Genomic DNA, 20809 nt, shown 5'->3' on the forward strand with positions numbered 1-20809 from the left:
AAACCAAGTTTTGTTCTACAATAAAACAACATTTATATTTTACGAACGATATTTATTTCTGAATCCCAATTATTTAGGCCCAGTGTGCAAATAATTTATGAAAGTATTGTCCATCCTCAAAAACTTTATTTGTAGCGCCCTCTGAAGAATGGTACATGTCATTGCTCTGTGATCCAGTCCTAGTAGTGTTCAGGAAGGCGCTCCTAATGTTCGTCTGCTAGGAAACGCCCCTCGCGTGTTTTGGTGGGGCGCATTTGCATTCGTTTTTCCTTGTTAATTTGGTGTGACTTAATATTTGCTGTGCGTGGAGTTACGAGGTGGGTTGTATCGTCGGTGGACACGTTTAGTATCGTGCCCGGCGGGTACGGGAACTACGGGACGATGCTGCCAACGGCTGGAGCGGAGCGCTTTCCTCGGTACCTACGGAAACGATGTGCTGTACAAGGTTGCAACAGCAACTCCCGTACGCATGGCGTTTCGCTGCACCATTTTCCTCTCATTTCCACAGGTAACGGGAAACTATAGTACTGGTAATACGTGCACTGGGATTGTGTAAGGGGACGTAGTGGTGCTTCGAAAAAAATGGGTCTAAAGCCTTGTTATGTCGCAGTTATCTCTTTATTTCACCTCAGGCTGGCTCGGCGCAATTACTCTAGGATTTCTCAGCGTAGTACCACTCGAATTTAAACGAGTCGCTTTAATTGTCAATTTCAGTGCCTTCTCTATTGCATTACAACGCTTGTAGTGATCGTTGTTTCCCGCACTTGCATGAGCAAGCATCATTTCCATAGCAGTACTGTGTTGTGCTGCTCCGTGCTGCGCTGCTGCCAGATCTTTCCTGCTATGTGCTTTTACATACTGCCGTCGCTTTCTTTTGCATTGATCCATTTTTCCACTTTTTACTTATCTGTTGCGACACTTGCCTAACAATGTAACCAGGAAATTGCGGGCGTGAATCTTTTGTGAAGTTCTGTAGAAACCCATGTCTAATTGATAAGACGCTGGGACAGCTGTGGTGTGCTCGCTGCACTTTCGTGAATCGGCATTCCTGCGGCCCGGTTTCCTGCGTCAAGATGCAGTGATTAGTTGTTTTCTCTTGTTTCGACATAGTTCTGCTGTTGGCACTTTAATTGCTCGCAATGCCATGTGTTACGGGTAAAGTCCATTTTTCGGCGCGTAAGGAAAATCATAATGCATGTAGTGCCCACGAACATTTTGTACTTACTGTATGCATGCTGATTTTGTGCAGTGTGGTAAAGTTGTTTTATGTTTATCCTGGAATAAATTTCAAATATCTTGATTATAGCACGACTATACGTTATTTCGTCTCTTAGAAACAGAAGTGCACAAACTGAGCAAACATTATGTAACATTGATTTATACTTAAGGCACGCACGGAACCTGCGTATGTGCGACGCAATTAAACCCACCAGTGGCGTTGGTAGAAGTTTGTATCGGGGTAAGAAGTGGGGACGTTTTTTATATGAAAGGAGGGCCGGGGAGAGTGGTGAAGCGTCATTTTATGCTCTGTTTCCCACGGCGGAAAAAAAAAATTCTTGTCAGGGGGGGGGGGGGGGGAAGGGCGGAAGGGGGCGGGGGGTACATGCCCGGTTCGCCACCCACTGCAATCAAAATAAACAACTGGTTGCTTTTACACGGCAATGGAAGGCATGAATACAGAATAAAGGTTCAGAGAAAGTGCAAGATGTTTTCACCGAGGCGAATCATACGACAGTATGCTTAAGTAAGTTTCTCTAGTCAAGAGTCTGTACTAGTTAAGCTGGCGTTGACTTCAAGTACACACGCCAAGGGCTCGCCAACTTGCGTCACCTTGCAATGGCATGGGCTCTCAGCGATCAGAGGCCTGCTAAAGCTATTTTGAAGTCAACTTTTCCCGCTAATGCCACCAAAATGACGTCACTTTTTGACTGGATCTTGCGTCACAACCTGTTTATTTTTTGTTCCGCCGGAAGTGTTCCCTCCTCACAAAGATGGCGCTAAGCCCCATGAGCAGCTGAAAGGAGTGCTGACAAGAAAATTTCGTGTTGCGTTTTTTTTTGCTGCAATGGGTGGCTACCACCCCAGTGATCATAGAATGGTACATTAAATGGTCTGCAGCAGCGTAAATAATTAGTTACAGCCTTCTTTATACGTGTCAGTTTCGGTTTCGACTCAAACACCAGCGAAGCGGCCGCCATGACAGGACATAGTACTTGACGTCACTGTTGTGGTAGCAGGCGCCCAGAGCCCATGACGTAAGTACAGAAACTGTGACGTTCGCACCGCGAGCGGCGCGGCGCGCATTCACCGGCATGTCGTCTTCCGACTCAGACGATTCGTGGTTGTTGGACGACGTTGACATTGTAGGTGTACGCGCGGCCGAACATTTGAAGTTCGACCCGCTGGCGAGCGAGGAGTCGGACAGCAACGAAGCCGTCCAGCACGACGACCCAGAAGCGTGGCGGCTCGGGAACACTGACTGGTAAGATTACATTACGTTATGCACTGCCAGATACGGAAGTGCGAAGCGCTGGTAATTTTTGCAGAAATGTTGTGCTGAACAAAAAAACAAATCTTGCTTGGACCAGACAATCACGTGATGCCGTAGAATAAGCTGTGACGCGGTGTGCAAAGCCTTTGTTTACATGCCTGCCGATACGCGCCGCAGCGTTATTTGCCACGAAAAGTCAGCTACTCGCGGTTATACGAAACCTGGAGGCTGATTTATTTCACGCAAAATGTACAGCCGGCAATAATAATACTAATAAAAAAACAGCATAACGCCGCTTTCCTGTAGGTCCTATCTTTTTTATTTGAATTTCAAGTGCTAACTAGTCACTCCGGTGATTTCGCATTCATGGAACCGTTCGGTACCTTTGTGCGTGTTCTTTGAAATGTTTTTTCCTTTTGGTAGCGTCCCACGGCTGTCGATGCGCAGCAACTTCGTACACATTCTTAAAAACGAGGCCTGTTTTTTTCAAGCAGGTGTGATTTTATGAAATGGGAGCAATACAATGGACGCGTGCGCGCGTGCCGCATGCAAAACGGGTGTGCTTTATTCTTGTTCTTTTCACTTTTTGCCACGGCGGCCTAGACTTCGTATGGGATGTAAACAAGCAGACGAAAAAGAAAATCGTGCATAAAGATATCGGCGCAGCTGTAGCATGTGTACACCAAATAGTGCGCTCGCGCGCTTGCATTAAACTTGGATAAGGTATACAACTGCAATCTTCGCAGGTGTCAGTGCGGTCTGTGCCGCACAATGTCCAGCTCCTCAGAATCGCGGTGCTGCCGCGAAATCCCGCGCGTGGATGCCCGGGTGCCGGAGGGTGAGAATTTCATAACTTCCCACCAGACTTTTCGGGACGGCTGCCTCAACATCCACGCGCTGGAAATCGCGTACTATGCGCTCATGGAGTACCGTCCAGCACTCCTGGACGGCATGGACATCCACAGATTATATGGCTTTTCTGCATTTTTTTTTGCTTTTGCTTTATTTTCGCCTATTCACTTCCATGTAGGCGCAAATCTCTTTGTGTCTCTTCCTGTGATTTAGACGCCCAATTTATTTGTGCGTGTAACTTTATTCAGGCGGAAGGCTTGTGTCTCACGGCAGTATTAATTTGCAAAGTCATTGGCGTCCACACCTATCGTCTGTCGTTTAAAAAAATTCATTGGCTTTCCCGGGGAGCACTTGGTTCCCACTGGGAGCGGCGTGCATTGGAAAAAAATAAAGTGTAAAGGAACTTGGCGCATGCAATTGTGTCTTTTTTGGGGGTATGTGTGCCTCGGAGTTATGATTACAAGGAATAAAAATAAATCAATAAAATAAAATCTAGGAACATGAATGCATGAAAGATAAACCTTTAGGAAGGCCGTGCACTGTGCAGGAAGCTTCGCCAGCTTGTCATCCATGTACAGAGAATTATCCCGGCCAAGCAAAAGTACATTTATACAGAAGCTATAGATCCTGGCCAACTCGCTGACATAGCGTCGCCTTAAAGACTGCTTAATTTGCACTAACCTTCGAAAATGAAAACTCGCAATCTTTACGTGGAAATGCCACCCATCTGAAGAATCCATTGAAAAGAGCTTCTCAGGAAGCAAAGAAAATACAACAGATACTTGGTTTGTTGCGAACAAAACAGTGTGGTTTTCCTAGCCTTGCGGCAACTGCTGCAACGTGTTTTTCATTTCAGCCGCTACAGATACACCGCGTACCGCCAGTTCGTGCGGTGGATTTGGCACGTCCTGGGTGCGGGCCGCCGGGTCTCTTTGCCCAGCTGTGTGGTAAACAGTGTCAGGGACACCTTCCCACCGGAAGCATACACAGGATTTAAGTACCCCGAGTTTTGAAGAGAAATAAATGAAGTTTATTCAAAGTACTGGTGTGATCATTCATAACAAAATTGCATATGAGTATCAAGGTGACAATAGGAACCTGATAACCGAAACAGTGATGGCAGCGGTATTATATTTTGGAGCAGGTGCTGGTGGCTTCTTGGGACTCATTGGCCAGTTTATTTCTGCTTTTGTAACAAAAAAAGGCCCACACCCATCTCTCACTTTGTAACATTGAGTAATAAAAAAATGCAACAGACCTGAAAGCCCCCGCAGTCCTGATCCACTGGTTATTACAGCAAAAGAAAAAGAAAAAACAGGTGAGGTAGAAGTTTGCAATACTCAACAAAATGTGCACACATCGACACACGGGTGTTGATCATAAAGCTGGCTGCAGGAAGTGACAGACAGCTGCAATGGCTTAGAAACATGGCTGGAAGCCTCTGAGAAAGTGGGAGATAAGGTGCGAATGCACAAATACTGCCAACATTGGTGGTACTTTATGCAGGCCAAGTTAACCTCAGAGATGACTCACGCGTTCCATTCTTTCTTCCAAGTACCCACTTCCCCTTAGCAAGAATAAACTGGGTAACAACACACACTTTAGGAACCCTGTGGCAGGTTTCCAAACAATTGGAAATGCATAAACAAGGATAATAACCCAAACATAGCTCTCACTGAAAAGTCAATTAGTAGAATGCAAAAATAATTATCCACACGTTAATTTTCTTTTGTGCAGTTCATAAAAACCCACAAGGTCACTCACATCCCCACGTGAACAAAATTTGCACATGCAGATACCCCATACTGCAATAACATAGAGCATGTCACCACAACAGACCAATCTTGCCATGTCCAAAGGGAAACATGTGAACACCACTTTTGCAACGCAAATGGCACACACACTACTTCACCACACGACAACAGGAGCACAGTAATCAGGAGCAGCACCTGGGAAAAATAGGCAGCGGTTGATGGTGTAGGTGAAGTGGCTGAGGGGAAAGGTTAGCCAGAGGGTACAGCAGTTCTCACAGAACCACTACTTGCTTTATGCAATCCCAAGTATGGAGGGGAGGAAAGGATACCCAAAGCAAAATTCACCAGTGAAACGCATTGGTCCAGGCTTTGAATCGGCAGCTGGGACTGCAAGCGGAATTTGTCCGCACAACCGGAAATAGACGCAGATGAGGAGGGCGGCAGATCCCTAAGCAAATCGGAGGAGACTTTTTAAGCTCTGGAGGGAGAGCACTTGGTTATGCACAGTGGCAGAATCATACTTTTGGGAGCTACCTGGTGAAAACAGAGTTGATAAGGGTGCAACAGGAGGGCGGGAAATGAGGAGGAAGAGTCGGAGTACTGCTCTGATGGGACCTTTGGTGTTTGAGAGCGCACCTAGAATGCCGTATCGAGGAGGAAGAGTCGGAGTACTGCTCTGATGGGACCTTTGGTGTTTGAGAGCGCACCTAGAATGCCGTATCATCTGTGGCTGGCAGGTGTCTTGATGGGTCGATGTAGTGCAGACAGGCCGACAGGGAGTAAAATGTGAAGCTGTAGAAGTGCCTAAGAGACAACGTGAAGTGTCTTCAAACTGAACACCAGGGGCTGCTCTTAGGGAATTGCAACAGCCACCCAGTAGACCGTAATGATGCGAGACAGAAATTTCCAGGAGTTGCTGGACACCATAGACACCTGGTCGTCCCAAACCTCCAACACAAGTGTGAGAGGTAAGAAACCTGGTCGCCAGGAAAGCAATCATCAGCCATTGAGCTCGCAGTGATGTCACCAGACCTCATGAGAACCTTACGAGGATGACGATTGACAAAATTGAAACCCGAAGTCCGGGAAGTAACCGGCTGCGGCTTATATTCGGAAGAAGATGTGGAAGGAGGGTCAGTGCTAGTGTTCCGACAAGAGCAGTTGGTGGAACAGATTGCTTAACTGCTTCAAGAAAGTCCTGAGGTGGAGTACTTGAAGTAGGTCAAACAGATGCAGACTTTGAAAAAGACAAAGCAAGGTCAAAACCAACCTACCAAGAATGGTCTGGAGAGCTGGTGGAACACAGCTTTTCCATCTGCACTACAGGAGAGGAAGGAAGCACGCCGACAAGATTACATGGCAGTATGGGTTTAACAACCTGAGCCAGTTTGCAAGCAGCCATGGGACGGCTACAGAGAAAATGGCAGAATCTGACAAGTAAACATGAATTTGTTTGAGAACTCGAAAATAGTAGGCAGGGGGCACTCCATAATCTCTGGCAACATATACAACGCTTACACAAACATGCCAGGTTTAAGCAGCAATATGGCCACCAAGAGATACAGATCCTTTTGCAGAGGTGGACAGCACAGAGCCCATGCTGTGATCAACAAAGAACCTGTTTCAGCAACATGCAGCATGAATGCACTCTGCAGGACCCATGCAGAGACACACACGTATGGGAAAGGGCAGGCCAGAACGCATAATACAGCAGATTTCGGGGAGCGCCTTGGGTCGGTAAGTGAAACAATCAAAATGTGTCCTAATGCATATCCCAACTCGCACAGCGACAGGTCTGGGCGGCTTTACAGCAATCCTTCTGAAGCGCCTAAGCCCAATGCAGTGCAAGGCATGGAGAGATAGGTTTGACACCATGTTGGAGAAGGGGCAGGCACCTGGAAAAGGAAGCCATAGCCAGACGATGTTCATCCCCAAGGAAGTGGAACATCCCTTCGGTTTGAACGGACTTATATAGGGCAGAGGAGGACGAGCCAACAGCGCCTACCCAGCCTGATGTACGCCGATGATATTGCCCCAACAGTCACCTCCTGTTCGCACCTGGAGGTGCGAACGGTGTGTCGGTCGGTACCTGGTTGCCGATTTGACAAAGGGACCGGCTACTTGGCTGCACATGAGCAAGGGCTTCGTGGAAAGACTCTGCACAGCCAGAATGTTCTGAGGGCCTCAATCCTCTGGACCTTCAACATGATGGAAATTGTTAGGAGACTTTGAAAGATGGTGCCCGTTCTGATAGAAGATGCTGTCGATTGCCTATGTTGATCCATATCGTGACATGCGGGCTGCTACAAGCGCCTTCTTCAGCTCGGCAGTGGTTGGTACAGCTGGCTGTTCTTCCACAGGTTCACCCAGCAGCGCAGCGGCACTTGAGCTCTCATCAGGTAGCACACAGTTCCCAGCCAACACATCATCAGGTGGTGGAGGTCCAGTGATGAGGATGTCATCCACAGCTTCCCGACGACGTGCCACATACTCTGCACAGAATGCCAGTAGATGCTTTTGTAACAGAGAGACACTAATGCCAACAGCCAATGTCAGTACCCTTACAAACACCGACTCCAGGGTTACATTACAGCTGAGCTATAGTGCGGCACTCAATGACACCTTTTTAGAGTTGTGTAGATTGATAGACTTGAATGAACCGCTAACCTTCAAATAATGGTTACTGCAAGTGGCCATTCTAACAGCAGATATGCAGGTCCTGAAGGGGTAGTAGCATCAATGTATGACCCCATGCCGAGTGGGAAACGTTATTATAGCCAGATAGTGGCTGCACTTAACTGCAGTCACCCTCAAAACTTGAATGCCAATATATACGCTCTGTAGGTGGGTGGCTTCTTGATTGCAACCACAGTGCAGTCACCAGTTCCAGCCTTGGGCATGTTCAGCTGCCACCGCGGCTCCCCAGCCTTGGTCACCGCCTGGTCTCTACCCGCATTTTCGTTGTAGTGCAGGGCCGCCAGTGTACACCTGTGGCAAATTGTCATGCAAAACAGCACATTTCATGCCAATCAAGTCTCTGAAATTCTTAGTGAAATGTTCGAATTTAGATTTTCTTTACAATTTCAGAAATTCCGCCACAGATTTTACAAAATGTAGTGTGCAAAAAACCTTGGTACCCAGTAGAATCTCAATTACGGTTGTGGCTGATATGAATTTCGGGGTGATATAAATTCAAGTTTTCTGCCCAAGTGCATTACATACAAACGGCACAATCTGGAATCCTATTGTGTGGCTAACAAGACAAGTTAGAAATCCTTGCATGTAAACTTGGTCACAGGATTTTTATGATTAAAATTCTCAGGTTGGCAAGTGACTGTGGCAGCACTAAGGAAAAAAAAGGCCGATGTATAAGCTCGCCAGATATCGGCGTCGACGCGGTGCGAGAAAGCACCGCAAAGCGGGCAGGAGCGTCCGGGTTTCTTGTCCGTCTGGTTTTGGGTCATTCCTTTTAGCAGAAAACAACCAATTTCTTTTTAACATGCGGTAATCGGCTTCCTTGAGACAAATTGCAAGCTATTTCTTTTCTAAAGCGCTCATTCATTCATGGCTTCTTTGGCTCTCATCGGGGAAATCGGGGATTTGCCATAACCTTTTCCAAGTTAAATAAGGCATAGAGTTTCATACTAATGAAACTAGAGGGGACACTGGCGCTGCAATCGCTCAACCCCCATGGAGCTGATTGTGTGACGTAGACTCGTGATTTTCGAACTTGGCTTAACTTGAGGCTTGACGATTGTTATATGTACTAGGCTTCGTACTTTTCCGCTCCGTCAGTTTCGGTTTCGGCGTCGAAAGCGTCGGTGGGTCATTCCGGGGCAGAATTGCTGTTGGCGTTCGATTCCAGCGGCTGCAGTGCGCAAATACTGCACGGCTGGAATGAATGGATACGGGAAGCACTCCGCGCCGGGTAGTGCGTTCCATCCTAGCCACGTTCATGACTACGCTTGCGATTATAACACGAGCACGGTAGCGCCGAAGACAAATAAAAATCTTTTATCAGCAGTAAGTATGTGTGCACAGCCGGTGATTTTTTTTTTTTTAATGTTGCGGGAGCGTCCACCAGCGGGTGGGTCGGCACCTTATCGTGGGAGAAAGCGGCGAAACAAGTGAGGGTAGGCCGCTTGCATAGGACGATTCCGCCAGTGCAACCGTCGTCTGCTAGGCTGTTCCCGCAAGCACAACACAGCCGACACAGTCCCTTTCCGTTGCTAATCGGCTGCGTGTATTCACCGGTTTAACCAAGGCTCACGCGCAATCGCTGTGACCGCCCGCAACCATGGACGCATAAGGGGTGTTTGAAGCTGAAGGTAAAAACAATGTAATGAAATGAATACTCTGTATATGCAGTGCAGTATCAGACAGGGGAAGAAAATGTACCTCTGCAACGGTAGAATGGCTTTACCTATTGCAACAGAACGTGGCCAATTGATTGCCTGGGGCCTACAGTACTTTTGGGTCATGGCTTACATAGCTACTGGTGAAGCCATATGAGGCGATCACCGGCATGCATGCTTGCTATTCAATGAAGTCGCTGTGAGTCTACATTGGTAATAGTGTTCCCCATCCAGTGGCAGGTGTTGCTGTAGCAACTGTTTGCGTTAGTGGAATCCTGGCTCAGCGCCTGGAGACAGGCATGAGCACAGAGAAAAAGTTGGCGACTGCACTAGGCGAGTACTGTGTGAATTTATTGTGCCAACAGCAAAGTGCAGAATTCCGTTTCACTCATTTATAAAAAAGCCCTCACCACAGTCATACTCTGTAACACTAATAAAAAAAGCACAGCATTGCTTAATACATCAAAAGCAAGAGTGCAAGCTTACCTTGAGGAAGTTGTTTTGAACTTTTGAAGGCTGGTAAACAGCAAACATGCAAACTATGCAGTGAAAATGAGTGAAGGCATAAGCATGTCGCATCAATGTATTTATTGTCCCATCAAGAGCCACTGTGAACATATTGGTACCAGGATTTAGTTTGTAGCTACCTACCAGCATTGCCATTTTCGCAACCAGCATACTGATGTACGCAGGCTGCTTTATGCAGGAATCAACAAAATGGTTACTGTAAGTGGCGAACAAATGCGACGTTAGGTTACGGTAAAAAGATTGCATGAAAGGAACCCTAGAAAAGCTTATAGCTGTAGAGCAGAAGTGTTTCGATCAGCATCTGCCAGCACAGTAGAAGCAGGGCAACAATATCTGATCAACGAACAAACAAAGGTCTTAAAACAGCGTACACTCGGCATGAGAATATACAGCCACAGTGAACAGCAGTGGGTGGATACAATCTGCAACTTGATAACAGCCAGAAGTAGGTGAGGCAGCCTTCTACCCCACTGATCAGAACCTTTTGAGCCATACTGACAGTGCAAGATGGGAAAGGGCAGCTTAACATTTTTCAACCCATTGTTTGGGCAGACATCAATGGTGCATAAACAAAACACTGCAGCCACAACGTATAATGTAAGTTTTAACTGACATTCACGTGGTGAAAGCTGATCCCCTACGTCACACCTTCATGAATATGTTGCTGGAGGAGGTGGCGGCGCCACAAAAAGTTTGTGAAAGGTGCACAATAGAACCTGGCTTCAATAGAGATTTACATGGGCAGTGAGGACGTGCCAGCTCTCTCACAGTCAGTGGCACCACGCACAGTCCTCCTCAGCAGGCTCCCTCAAGTGAATACCACTTTGGAACACAGTGGGCTAAAATACCACGCAGAATACTTCCACTTCATTCTTTCAGTTCAATAAGCACGTACACAAGTCTTCAAACGGCTGCTCATAGTAGTTAAATGAAGTTGGTTTCATGCTGTGCCAAGGCTATCGCAAATGAAGCCACTGCTATAAGTCACATTTATGCATACAATGGATGGTTTCGAATAACTCATTTTCTTGCACCCGAGAAAAATAGTTTGAATCTTGAGTGCCTAACAAGCAAGATTCAAAGAACATCTTCCATGCACTACAAGGCACTTTCCTCACCACTTGTTTTTCTCTTTATTGTGCAGCTGAATGTACAGGATTGTTTTTACTATTTACATATCGTAGGCTGCAATCAACCTCTCCCCAAGCCCTTTTGCTTTTTCAACGGTGGCCCTTGCTAGAATTTTTGTGTTTTTGGCAGCTTGGCGGCATGCCTGCGTTGTCTTGCGCTGCTGATGATCCATCCAATGATCCTGACTTGGAAACTGGTTGCATGCCTGGTGCAGCTTCTTGTGTTGCCTGCTGGTCTGCTCCTTGCACTGCTGACACAGCTGGGACCTGTATCGAAATGGATGGCATCATTGAAGGTTTTGCAAGGCTTTTTTACAGATATTTAGAGCACAAGTATGTACTCTTAAAATCCAGCACACTAGCATGCTTATTTACAAAAATGGTTCCAGCAACATATAAAAACACACATTTACGATCAGCTGCGCGCTGCCGTGTTGACACTGAAGTCATTACTTAAACCAAAGAGAAGGCACATACAATGAACTCACAAGACGCCAACAATGTTTTCAGAGGTCGTGCTTTAACAAGACATGACTTTAGCAGTTGGATTATTCAAGACTGAACAACCACACAAAATGAGTAAATGTTTTGAACTTATTGTGGAACAGCTACGGAACAACGAATGCATGAAGGCAGCTTGTGTATTATGGAAATGGCACCCCAGAGGCACTATTTAGTTGCTATTTAGGCAAGCACCGTCTGATCAGCAACATTTCACGTAACTTCGCACCTAATTTCCAACTTCGCACCTTCGCACGTAATTTCCAACTGTTCCTGCGCTTCGGCACGCTTGTATAGAGGCACTGGAAAAAATACAGAGCCTTCAATTTAACACGCGTACCTGGTTATATCTGGGCGTGAGACCTCGGTTAGACAGGTGATGATTGGTACTTGTGGGCGTGTAATGTACACACACGGTGCTTAGATATAACAGTGCGCGTTATTGGTCATCTAATAGAAACATTCTACACGGGAATTTTCACGAAATTAGGAACTCCCGTAAAATGCAGCCCACTGCTCCCGAACGCCCTGCATGCCTGCCGCTCTTAGCAAGACGAGGCCGTCTTCTGGAAGGTTAACACGAATGAAGTACGAGAATTTTTTCGCTGTGTGGCCTGATAAGATACCCTGTTTCCTACGCTTGTCGCTCTCAACATATAAAATTAACATTTGCTCACAGAAACAGCTCTACAGTGCGTCAAGACATCAAGAATACACGAATATTACAACAAAGAAAGAACCCGATTAACCATCCGGTCAATAAAACATCGTCTGCGTGTTAGCGACGAACAAAGGTGATATGGTCGAGTTCCGTGGTCGAGTTGGCCGTTATGGCTTGTTTAAGGCACCAAAGCAAACGATCAGCTGTTAATCAGCGTCCTTTCACGATTTTGTCAGCATGCCGACCGCACGTCGGGTAAGGCGACAACAGTTACACTTATGAGTGGAAATGAACAACAACCGTGTATACTTACTTGGGGTTATATGACGCGTTGCTCCGCTACTCGTAGTCTTCCAGAACGAAATTTAACGCTGTACAGCGGCCCTTCGGCACCTTCGGCAGATACATGCCACCGCCGACTCGCAAGCAAAAAAAAAAACGAAAAAAAATACGCTTCGCCGCCGAATCACCGGCCCCGCTAAACTCAGCCGCGTATGCCGTTCACAAATCACTTCCCCTCTTATAAAACAGTACTTCTAAACCTTAATTAAAACTTAACGTATCGTACAAGTTGTTTATGCGACTAATAATTTATACTGTAATAAACATTACTTGTAGCTTTTTAATTTAAAAAAAATATATTTCGAGTCAAGTCAAGATGTTGGCATAGTTAAGCCAAGTTCGAAAATCACACGTCTATCTGGCATGGCCGCCCTCATGGGGGTTGAAGCAGACGATCAACGGCTCGCATAGACACTAGCGCCAGTGTCCCCTCTAGTGTATATTAGTATGAAACTCTATGAAATAAGGGATTTCTGGCTACATCGCTTGCAGTATTAGCATCAAGGGGCTTGTCTGCAAGAACGGTGTGTGACGAGCAAGCGTTATCAGTGCCAGAATTCTAGCCGCGCATTCCATTCCATTCGCGGCTACCGTGGCTAGCGTAGGGGAGCGATAGCTCTTCTTGACCCGAATAAGGGAGCTTTGGTTACATCGCTTGCAGTACTAGCATTATTGGGCCCGCCTCCGAGATCTGTGTATAAGAAGCAAGCGTTATCACTGCCCATATTGCTTACATACGGCCAAAATAAAACACACCTGACAATATTCGATAGCAACCTAGCTTAGTACATCGAATTCTTGACATCCGGCCCGTGTCCTGGCGTGGTTGAGAGGCTGTGAGCTTGGCTTCTGTTTTTAAGGTCCATGGTTCGAATCTTGGCAAGGCCTCCATGTTCTTTTTTTTTGCTGTGGGCGTCTTATCAGCGATTTTTTGCAGGGTAAACAAAGGGTGCCAGAGTACCTTGCCTTTTAATCTACAACTGACGTTCGGCTCTAACCTCAGTAGCAAGGCAGCGCTGAAATTTGTTTTTCTTACGCAGTCCGTACATAACATTGATTGAATGATTGTGGGGGTTTAACGCGCCGACGCAACGCAGGCGATGAGGTGCGCCGTTGTGGAGGGCTCCGGATTAATTTTGACCACCTGGGGATCTTTAACGTGCGCCGAAATCTCGTACACACGGGCGTTTTTGCTTTTCGCCTTCATCAGAAAAGCGGCCGCCGCGGCCGGGAATCGAACCCGCGACCTCGTGCTCAGCAGCGCAACGCCTTAGCCACTGAGCCACCGCGGCGGGTACACATAACATCTAAGTAGGGCACCAAGTTGCAAGGAAATAAATGGTCCGAAGTTCGCTTTTGTTTATCCACCACCCTTATTATGTTCAGATTTGAAGGTGATAACTTGAAATGCATTTTGCAGGATTTCAAAATTGGCCCGCAAGCATTCGTAGCAATGAATAAAATAGGGCAAGTGTATTTTTTATGGCAAATCTAGGGTCCTGATTACTGCATTTAAGCAATCGAGAATAACTGCTCATAAACGGTCAAAAATAATTTTTAAATGATGGCAGAGTTCATACAAATGTGTCCCCCAACACACATTGACGCAGCGGCTGACGTGTGACTTCGTCCTTCTCATGCAGTTACTCGCCCTCTCCTGCGGGTTGGCGTGGTGCCGCCGAACGATGCCGACACTCGCGCGACGCATGATTTCGTGTCCATGGCTTTACTCTGAACCATTGCTTTTTTTTTCCATGGTCAGTCAGGTACGACACTGCGATGGAAGCTTACATTGCATGCTTGTACATTTACTGTGCCTCCACAGTCCTGCCCACATTAAAGAGCTTAATTTTTTTAACTTTGTTAAGCTGCAGTCAACTTTACCATGTAGGTCTGTCTTTACCACAACTGACTGCTCAGATATTATAAATGTTATCTGGACGTGCTGGCCAGCTCCACTTTATTACCTATTTACGTGCGTTGCATTTCAGATAACATGATCAGTCTACATTTATTGTACTTACCGTGCCTCCATTCCAGCGCTGGAGAACGACAATGCTTTTGGCGCAAAGCGATTAATAATCGCATGAAACGATTCCACTCCAGAAGTCTGAAAATTCGGCGACACTTGGCGGATGTCGTCGAGGAGTCGCTTCGTGCTGACAATGGAACGCAGCTTCTCATATGCATCTGTTCCTGCAGCAATAAAACCACATGAAAGATAGTTCCACGTATGTAAAATCAAGTTTCAGAAACAATTTTTGATAACTAGACATTTTCAATAACTAGCCGCAAAGTTGAGCAGACAGCGTGGGTTGCAATGGTATTTGGGACTTATCGCTAGAGTGAACTGCAACACAGAGTAGTTCAAACGCTTACCCCGTTGATACATCAAAAGTGAAGCCAAAAACGGGTAAAATTCGTTAGGGGCACTGCGATCGCAAGACTTCAGAATGTAGCGCAGTGGTAGGATACTCGCTTTTAGCTTCCAATGATCAAACGATTCCTCCCACTGGCTTGCAGGCAAAATTGCCTGGAGCAGCACACCACTTTTAGTGAACCGAAAATTCCAATTACAGTCAAACGCCGCGATAACAAAATCCCGCGGCACAAAATATTTGCGCATCCCCGGCGAACGTCCATAGACGTCCATGTATTTTATATCTCAAGGCAATGAAACAAATTTGGAAACTGATCCCGCGTTTACGAAATTCGGTGCAAGTTAGGTCAGCATTTTACCTACCCATTGGAGGTTAACTGTGTTCAATAAGTGGTCAAATGCATTCTTTTTGTACTCAAAGTGCATAAACTTCTGCCACAGCCGGGTGCACGCTTGCATGGCCGCTGTGGTGGCAGCCGTGGAGGCAGCCTCGCAGCGGCACCACCGACACATGGTGACCCAAGTCGCGGCTTTGGCTTGGGCTACGCCAGCCCACTACCGCTGAACAGCGCGCGTGCGTTTGTTGTTTGTGTGCGGCGATTGGCATGTTTGCTCTCAGTAAGATGCCTTCGCCAGCCCAAAAGTGGAGGTTTTTATCGCTACGAGATAATGCAGCCATCATCGCCCATGTCAGTGGCCCAAGTGGAGGAAGGGAGTATAAAGGGAGGATAGCGCCGACGAATTTGGAAACGCCTGCAGCTAGCTCAACCATTTTGAAAAGCAAGGATCCCACCAGTTCTCAACAGCGCACGTGTGCAAGACAAAACAGTGACGGATGTGGCCTTTCTGGATGTCAACAAAGCGGTGCTCACTTAGTTTTCTAAACAGTACTGGTGCAACGAGGTGCCACTCTGTCTAGCAAAGTTTGTAAACAGAAGAAGCTGGGCTTCGCTTGCATGATCGGACATACTCGGTGCCGAGGGCCAGGGCAAAAAATGTGCAGAGAAGGTGAACCCATGGAATGTTTTGGATTCGTTTGACACAACCTCGTTGTTCTTGGGTGCGGAAGACGACTAGCAATGAACTACTTGTACAGTGAGAGCTGAACTGTGACGTTGGCTGCAAGATAAGGCTCACGAAGTAATATAACCGACTTTGGGAAATACATTTTTGGTTTGTGGCCAATTTTCCGGTCATTTGTTTCATTCTCGTAGCAACAAAATTCCCACAAAAGCAAATTTTCTGGCTTTCCCCGGCGGCTTCGTTATTGCAGGGTTCGACTGTACACGATTCATCAGCAGCCTAGAGACCCATACTTATTGCATCGCCTGCTGTATTTTTACAATGCCAAACGCATCAGCCCGGACCGGCCAACCAAGCCCTTTCCTACTCAGGCCACTCTCGCCTAATCGATTGCCTTCCCATCGCTTTAGTCACGTGAATGGTTCATTTTGGGGCGACGCGTGGTGGAAAGCTGCAACGTTGGCAAAATGTGCTCCGCCGCGCCTCTCAGTTTTTCAACGCTGGTGCAAGTGTCATTACCTGGCAATCTCAAACACTGGTTGCCTTGGCAACCAGGCACAAGCCTTTTTCGAATTCAGATACGGTTGTGTGATCCCGGTTCAGATCAGGGCCCCACCTTGCGACATGTGGGCACTGCAGGCGTACCACTCACTCGCATTGGGAAGCACGCAATCCCTTTGGCTTTGTAAAATACACGAGGCTATGCTTATTGCTTATGGTTTTCTGTTTCTAAAAACAAACACTCGTTGCTCATGTGCACGGAGGAATAGTGTAGGGGCAAAGTCATGAAATAGAATTGGAACAAAGTCAAACCTGGGTAAATCCACTTGCGTGGCTGGAGTTGTCCGTGCTGGCAGGTGCGGTAAAGCTCGCTGTGCCCGTCATGAATGTCCTGCACATGATTGAGCATGGACAGCCACACAGCAACGGCCAGCTCGCCATCACCTGCACCCACCACTACGGCATGGTACATGTGCAACACAACGGAGTGCGACCACAAGGCTATGGTCTCACAGCCGCGGACTTTTGCAGCTGCCGCAAGCTTCTTCTTCAACCCTGGAAAACAGAAAAAAATGTGGTTGTTTCCTCTTCCATAGGAACCAGTAAAACATGAAAGTGACGTGTGCATTCACAGGACCAGCTGAATGTTCACTGTGCATCAATATGAACTTGCACGTCGCTATTTGTATTTCGTCAGAATGGCACCGTTAGACGCGCCGGAGCGTTGCGTAAATCCGACTGAAACCACAGGTGCTCGCAAACCGTCCTTGCGAAGGAAAACAAACGGGTTGTCAGCGAATCGTTTGTTGAACACACGGTCCGCTGCAGTGAAAGGAGCAAAGAAGCAGCGGACTGGGTGACGAGCGCGACATGCGCAAGTCGGCTTCTCCGCAGCTTACAATGCGCGTCCCCCGTACACGTAGGCGCTGGCATCCAGGCACCAAGTGTCGGCGCTCATTAGTGTCATGATGCAGCACCCATGGTCTCCACAATCTGCTGCCGGCGCCGCGCTGGCGCGGCGCAGGCAGCAGATTGCCGAGGCCACGCAGCACCCTATGAAAGGAAGGCTATAAGGTGCGTTTGTCGTCCCATTCACGCGTCTGTTCGTAACGCAGTCGGAAGAGCACCGCGTACCTCCCGTAACGGCCAGAGAGTCGTGGGATCGAAACCGGGCGCCGCCGCATCAATGGCACTTTTTCTGGAGACGCCACTACCGTGACGGATACCACGTCACCAAAATCTTTGTGTAGCCGGGCATAAAACACTTTCGTGTTACAATTACAAGGTTTTCATGTTTGAGATGGTGTTTCATCTCCTAAAATTTTAGCCTGCATTATTCCTAGCTGGCCTTTTCCAGAGCAAAGATGCTGAGCAAGAGTTAGGCATGAATTCTGCTTAGATAAACAGCCTTTTCTCTGTTGAAAAAAAAAGCTGTTACCAAAGGCTGCCCAACCGCTGTACCAGCCTACACCATTTTAAACCACAAGAACAACAGTGAAACCAACCTTTGGCGACGTGCCATGTGTCAAAAAGATGGTCAACATCAGGCTGCTTCATCCGGAAATACTTCCGTACTTGGGGATGCCGGTCAGTCACAACCTCAGTGACACGAACACCATGGTCAGTGAGCTCTTTCAGAGCCCTCTTGAGTCCCTCGAGCTCCATGTGGTTGCTTCATGGCACCTCCGTACTGTGTGGAATGTTACCAATGTAACACATGAAGGCAAGACAGGCACAACACCAACATATTGTCACACACCCCTAACCTCTCAAAAAAGCACTGATTTCTTATTTTTTGCCATTTCAAAGCAAATAGGAACATTCTCTTAGACACTGGCACCTCAAATGTTTCTGGTCACTGCCAACCTGCAATAAACAGTGACAATAAACACTGAAAATAAACCTGCAATAAAGACGGAAAAGGTGGGCCTTATTCATCACGAAGCCCGTTTTTTTCTATTGCTTCTAAAGTGCCCCCAGCAAGGGCTACAGCTTGTATTGTGCGTTACATAGAGCTCTCAAACTGCGAAACATTACTGTGAGAGAAGTATATTTTCACATATTCCACCATATGTTTTAAATGTCCCAATATTTCAAAACATTTCCAAGCCTGCTTTTCATCTCGTCATGCATTTTCTTAAAGGGACAGACAACCGATTTTTGTCGAGTATATATTCTCTATCCCAAATGAAAGGGCATCACTTGAAACACCTAAACGAGAAACGGTTTTCCTGATAACGCACAACTTTTTAAATCAGAATTTTTAGATCTACGAGCCATATGCGTCTTCCCAAAAAATCATGCTGGCAGCCTTGACATACAGTAGCGCGGCAACATACTTTTGTCTAAATGAGAGATGAAAAGCGATATTCAAAGACTTGTGCCCAGGTAAAAAAAAACAATCGCAGGTTGCTTGTTCCTTTGTGTGCGGTTTTTTTTTTTAATTCACCAGTCTATTTTGCACGAAGGCGCCATCTGTTGGGACGGACGATAGGCAGAATCTGGCTTCACATTGCGGAGGTCGGAAGTTCGATTGTCCCCGGACGCGATCTTTTTTTTTAAGCTGCTGTTGGTGTATTTGGAAACTGAAATCCAATATTTTGGCAGAACAAACGCCCCTGACTCAGGCAGAATCGTCAAAGCTCTTTCACTGGGTCGGTTTACTGAACGCTGCCGTTGATTCCGGTCACGGAGGCTCAGTTAGCAGAACCGAGAGCAACCCAGCGCAAGCGGGAGACGTGTCTGTAAAATTTTCAAAATAATGTTTCAAAACACATATACAATTTTAACTTGTTCAAATACTTGTGTTAGAAGGTTTTTAATAAGTGTATAAACGTTTCAGCAATTACAGTAGCTGCTAGGTTTGCAGGTCACGTGACATGAACACATATTGTAGTGTCAAGTTGATTGATTGATTGTAGGGTTTAACGCGCCGACGCAACGCAGGCGATGAGGCACGCCGTAGTGGAGGGCTCCGGATTAATTTTGACCACCTGGGGATCTTTGACGTGCGCCGAAATCTCGTACACACAGGCGTTTTTGTTTTTCGCCTTCTTCAGAAAAGCGGCCGCCGCAGCCGGGAATCCAACCCGCGACCTCGTGCTCAGCAGCGCAACGCCTTAGCCACTGAGCCACCGCGGTGGGTTTGTAGTGTCAAGTTTCGACACTACGAACCAGCACCCCTCCTATTTCAGAAAGTTTGGTGCCATATTAAAATTATTTCCGCCAATTTGTTTAAACATTGCTTGTGGTTACCGGGCTATATAAAACGGTGGCTTTCATATGAGCTAGAGAACATATACAAGACAAAAATCGGTTGTCCGTCCCTTTAACCGCTTTCAAAAGTCCTGTGCCTTATCGGAAAAGGCACATCTGCTTTAACTGACTGCCTGCATCTTCTTGGCTAGCTGTGATGCTGTCATGCAAGACTAGTGTTTGTAGAGTGCACAGCTGTATACATCAAAAGACTTGGCATGCTGGATAGAAGCACCAGTAAGCCGATTCAGAAAAACTTGACCACCTGCCTCCACAAGCTTGACGTCAACAATCTTATTCAGGGTAGTGTCAAGCAGTGAGTAGGTTCCGAATTTAGCACAGTGTCCCGGCGAATCTGCCCCGCTGTCTCCTGCCAGCTTGGCCCCGGTTCCCGACGCCTTCATAGCCTCCAGAAGTGCCACCTGCTGCTTTTTCCAAACCTGGATTGACAAAGCAGCACTCCATTAGAGAATGCCGCACATTTGCAACAGGTTAAAAACAGAATGGTTGCAGTTATGAGTTCACGAAATGGCTACGACTGCACCTTGACCTCATTACCTGGTCTACAGCCGGAAGGAGGTATAGAGCCTGCAGGCGATGAAACGTCCTCTCGCAGAAGCAACATATTCCAGCATTCTGGAGGAATCGTATGATCTGCATGGGGCTGCAGCCAGTAAACACTATGGCTGCAGCCAGCTCCACATTCCCCATGGCGTATTTGGCCTGCATCGGCTGGCTACGCCACTCCTTCACACCACAATGGCACATGGTGCGAACAATGGCAAGGGAGCCAAGTGTCTGAAGAGAGATATCCACAACTCTTTTGCATCAGGGAAATCAAAAGAGTACTGACATAAAATTTCAAAGCCGAGAAAATTAGGTAAGAGGTTTCCTTGGTATATGAAGATGTCTCCCAGCAACTTTCCACAGTAACCATTCAGTACAACATATTTAAATCCATTTTCATCAGCGTACACGAGAAAGCTCAGAACCGATGCCTTTTCACAGTTGGCATCAGCATGACGCCACCTGCTCA

The 20809-nt window shown here is 46.9% G+C and overlaps 1 protein-coding gene across 1 annotated transcript; it reads right to left on the reverse strand.

Annotated features, from left to right (window-relative positions):
• Positions 1-16616: 16616 nt before the first annotated feature.
• Positions 16617-20565, reverse strand: LOC144139868 (uncharacterized). The gene is made up of 4 exons (XM_077672112.1): positions 20332-20565; positions 20039-20213; positions 16831-16962; positions 16617-16633 (listed from the first exon to the last, which is right to left on the reverse strand). Exons 1-4 carry the CDS (start codon positions 20539-20541, stop codon positions 16617-16619), a joined length of 534 nt encoding a protein of 177 aa, XP_077528238.1. The 5' UTR covers positions 20542-20565.
• Between the last annotated feature and the right edge of the window lie 244 nt (positions 20566-20809).

The sequence above is a fragment of the Haemaphysalis longicornis genome, unplaced genomic scaffold (assembly GCF_048455015.1).
Source record: "Haemaphysalis longicornis isolate Haplotype H1 unplaced genomic scaffold, Haemaphysalis longicornis Haplotype H1 scaffold_5, whole genome shotgun sequence".
Classification (NCBI taxonomy): Eukaryota; Metazoa; Arthropoda; class Arachnida; order Ixodida; family Ixodidae; genus Haemaphysalis; species Haemaphysalis longicornis.

Excerpts from the sequence above, each read along its gene's own strand:
- LOC144139868 (XM_077672112.1), bottom strand. The coding sequence starts at position 20,541 with ATGTGCCATTGTGGTGTGAAGGAGTGGCGTAGCCAGCCGATGCAGGCC. Across the intron at positions 20,214-20,331 it reads TCCTTCCGGCTGTAGACCAG|GTTTGGAAAAAGCAGCAGGT; the intron begins GTAATGAGGTCA and ends TTGTCAATCCAG. Across the intron at positions 16,963-20,038 it reads CGTCAAGCTTGTGGAGGCAG|GTGATGGCGAGCTGGCCGTT; the intron begins GTGGTCAAGTTT and ends TGGTGGGTGCAG.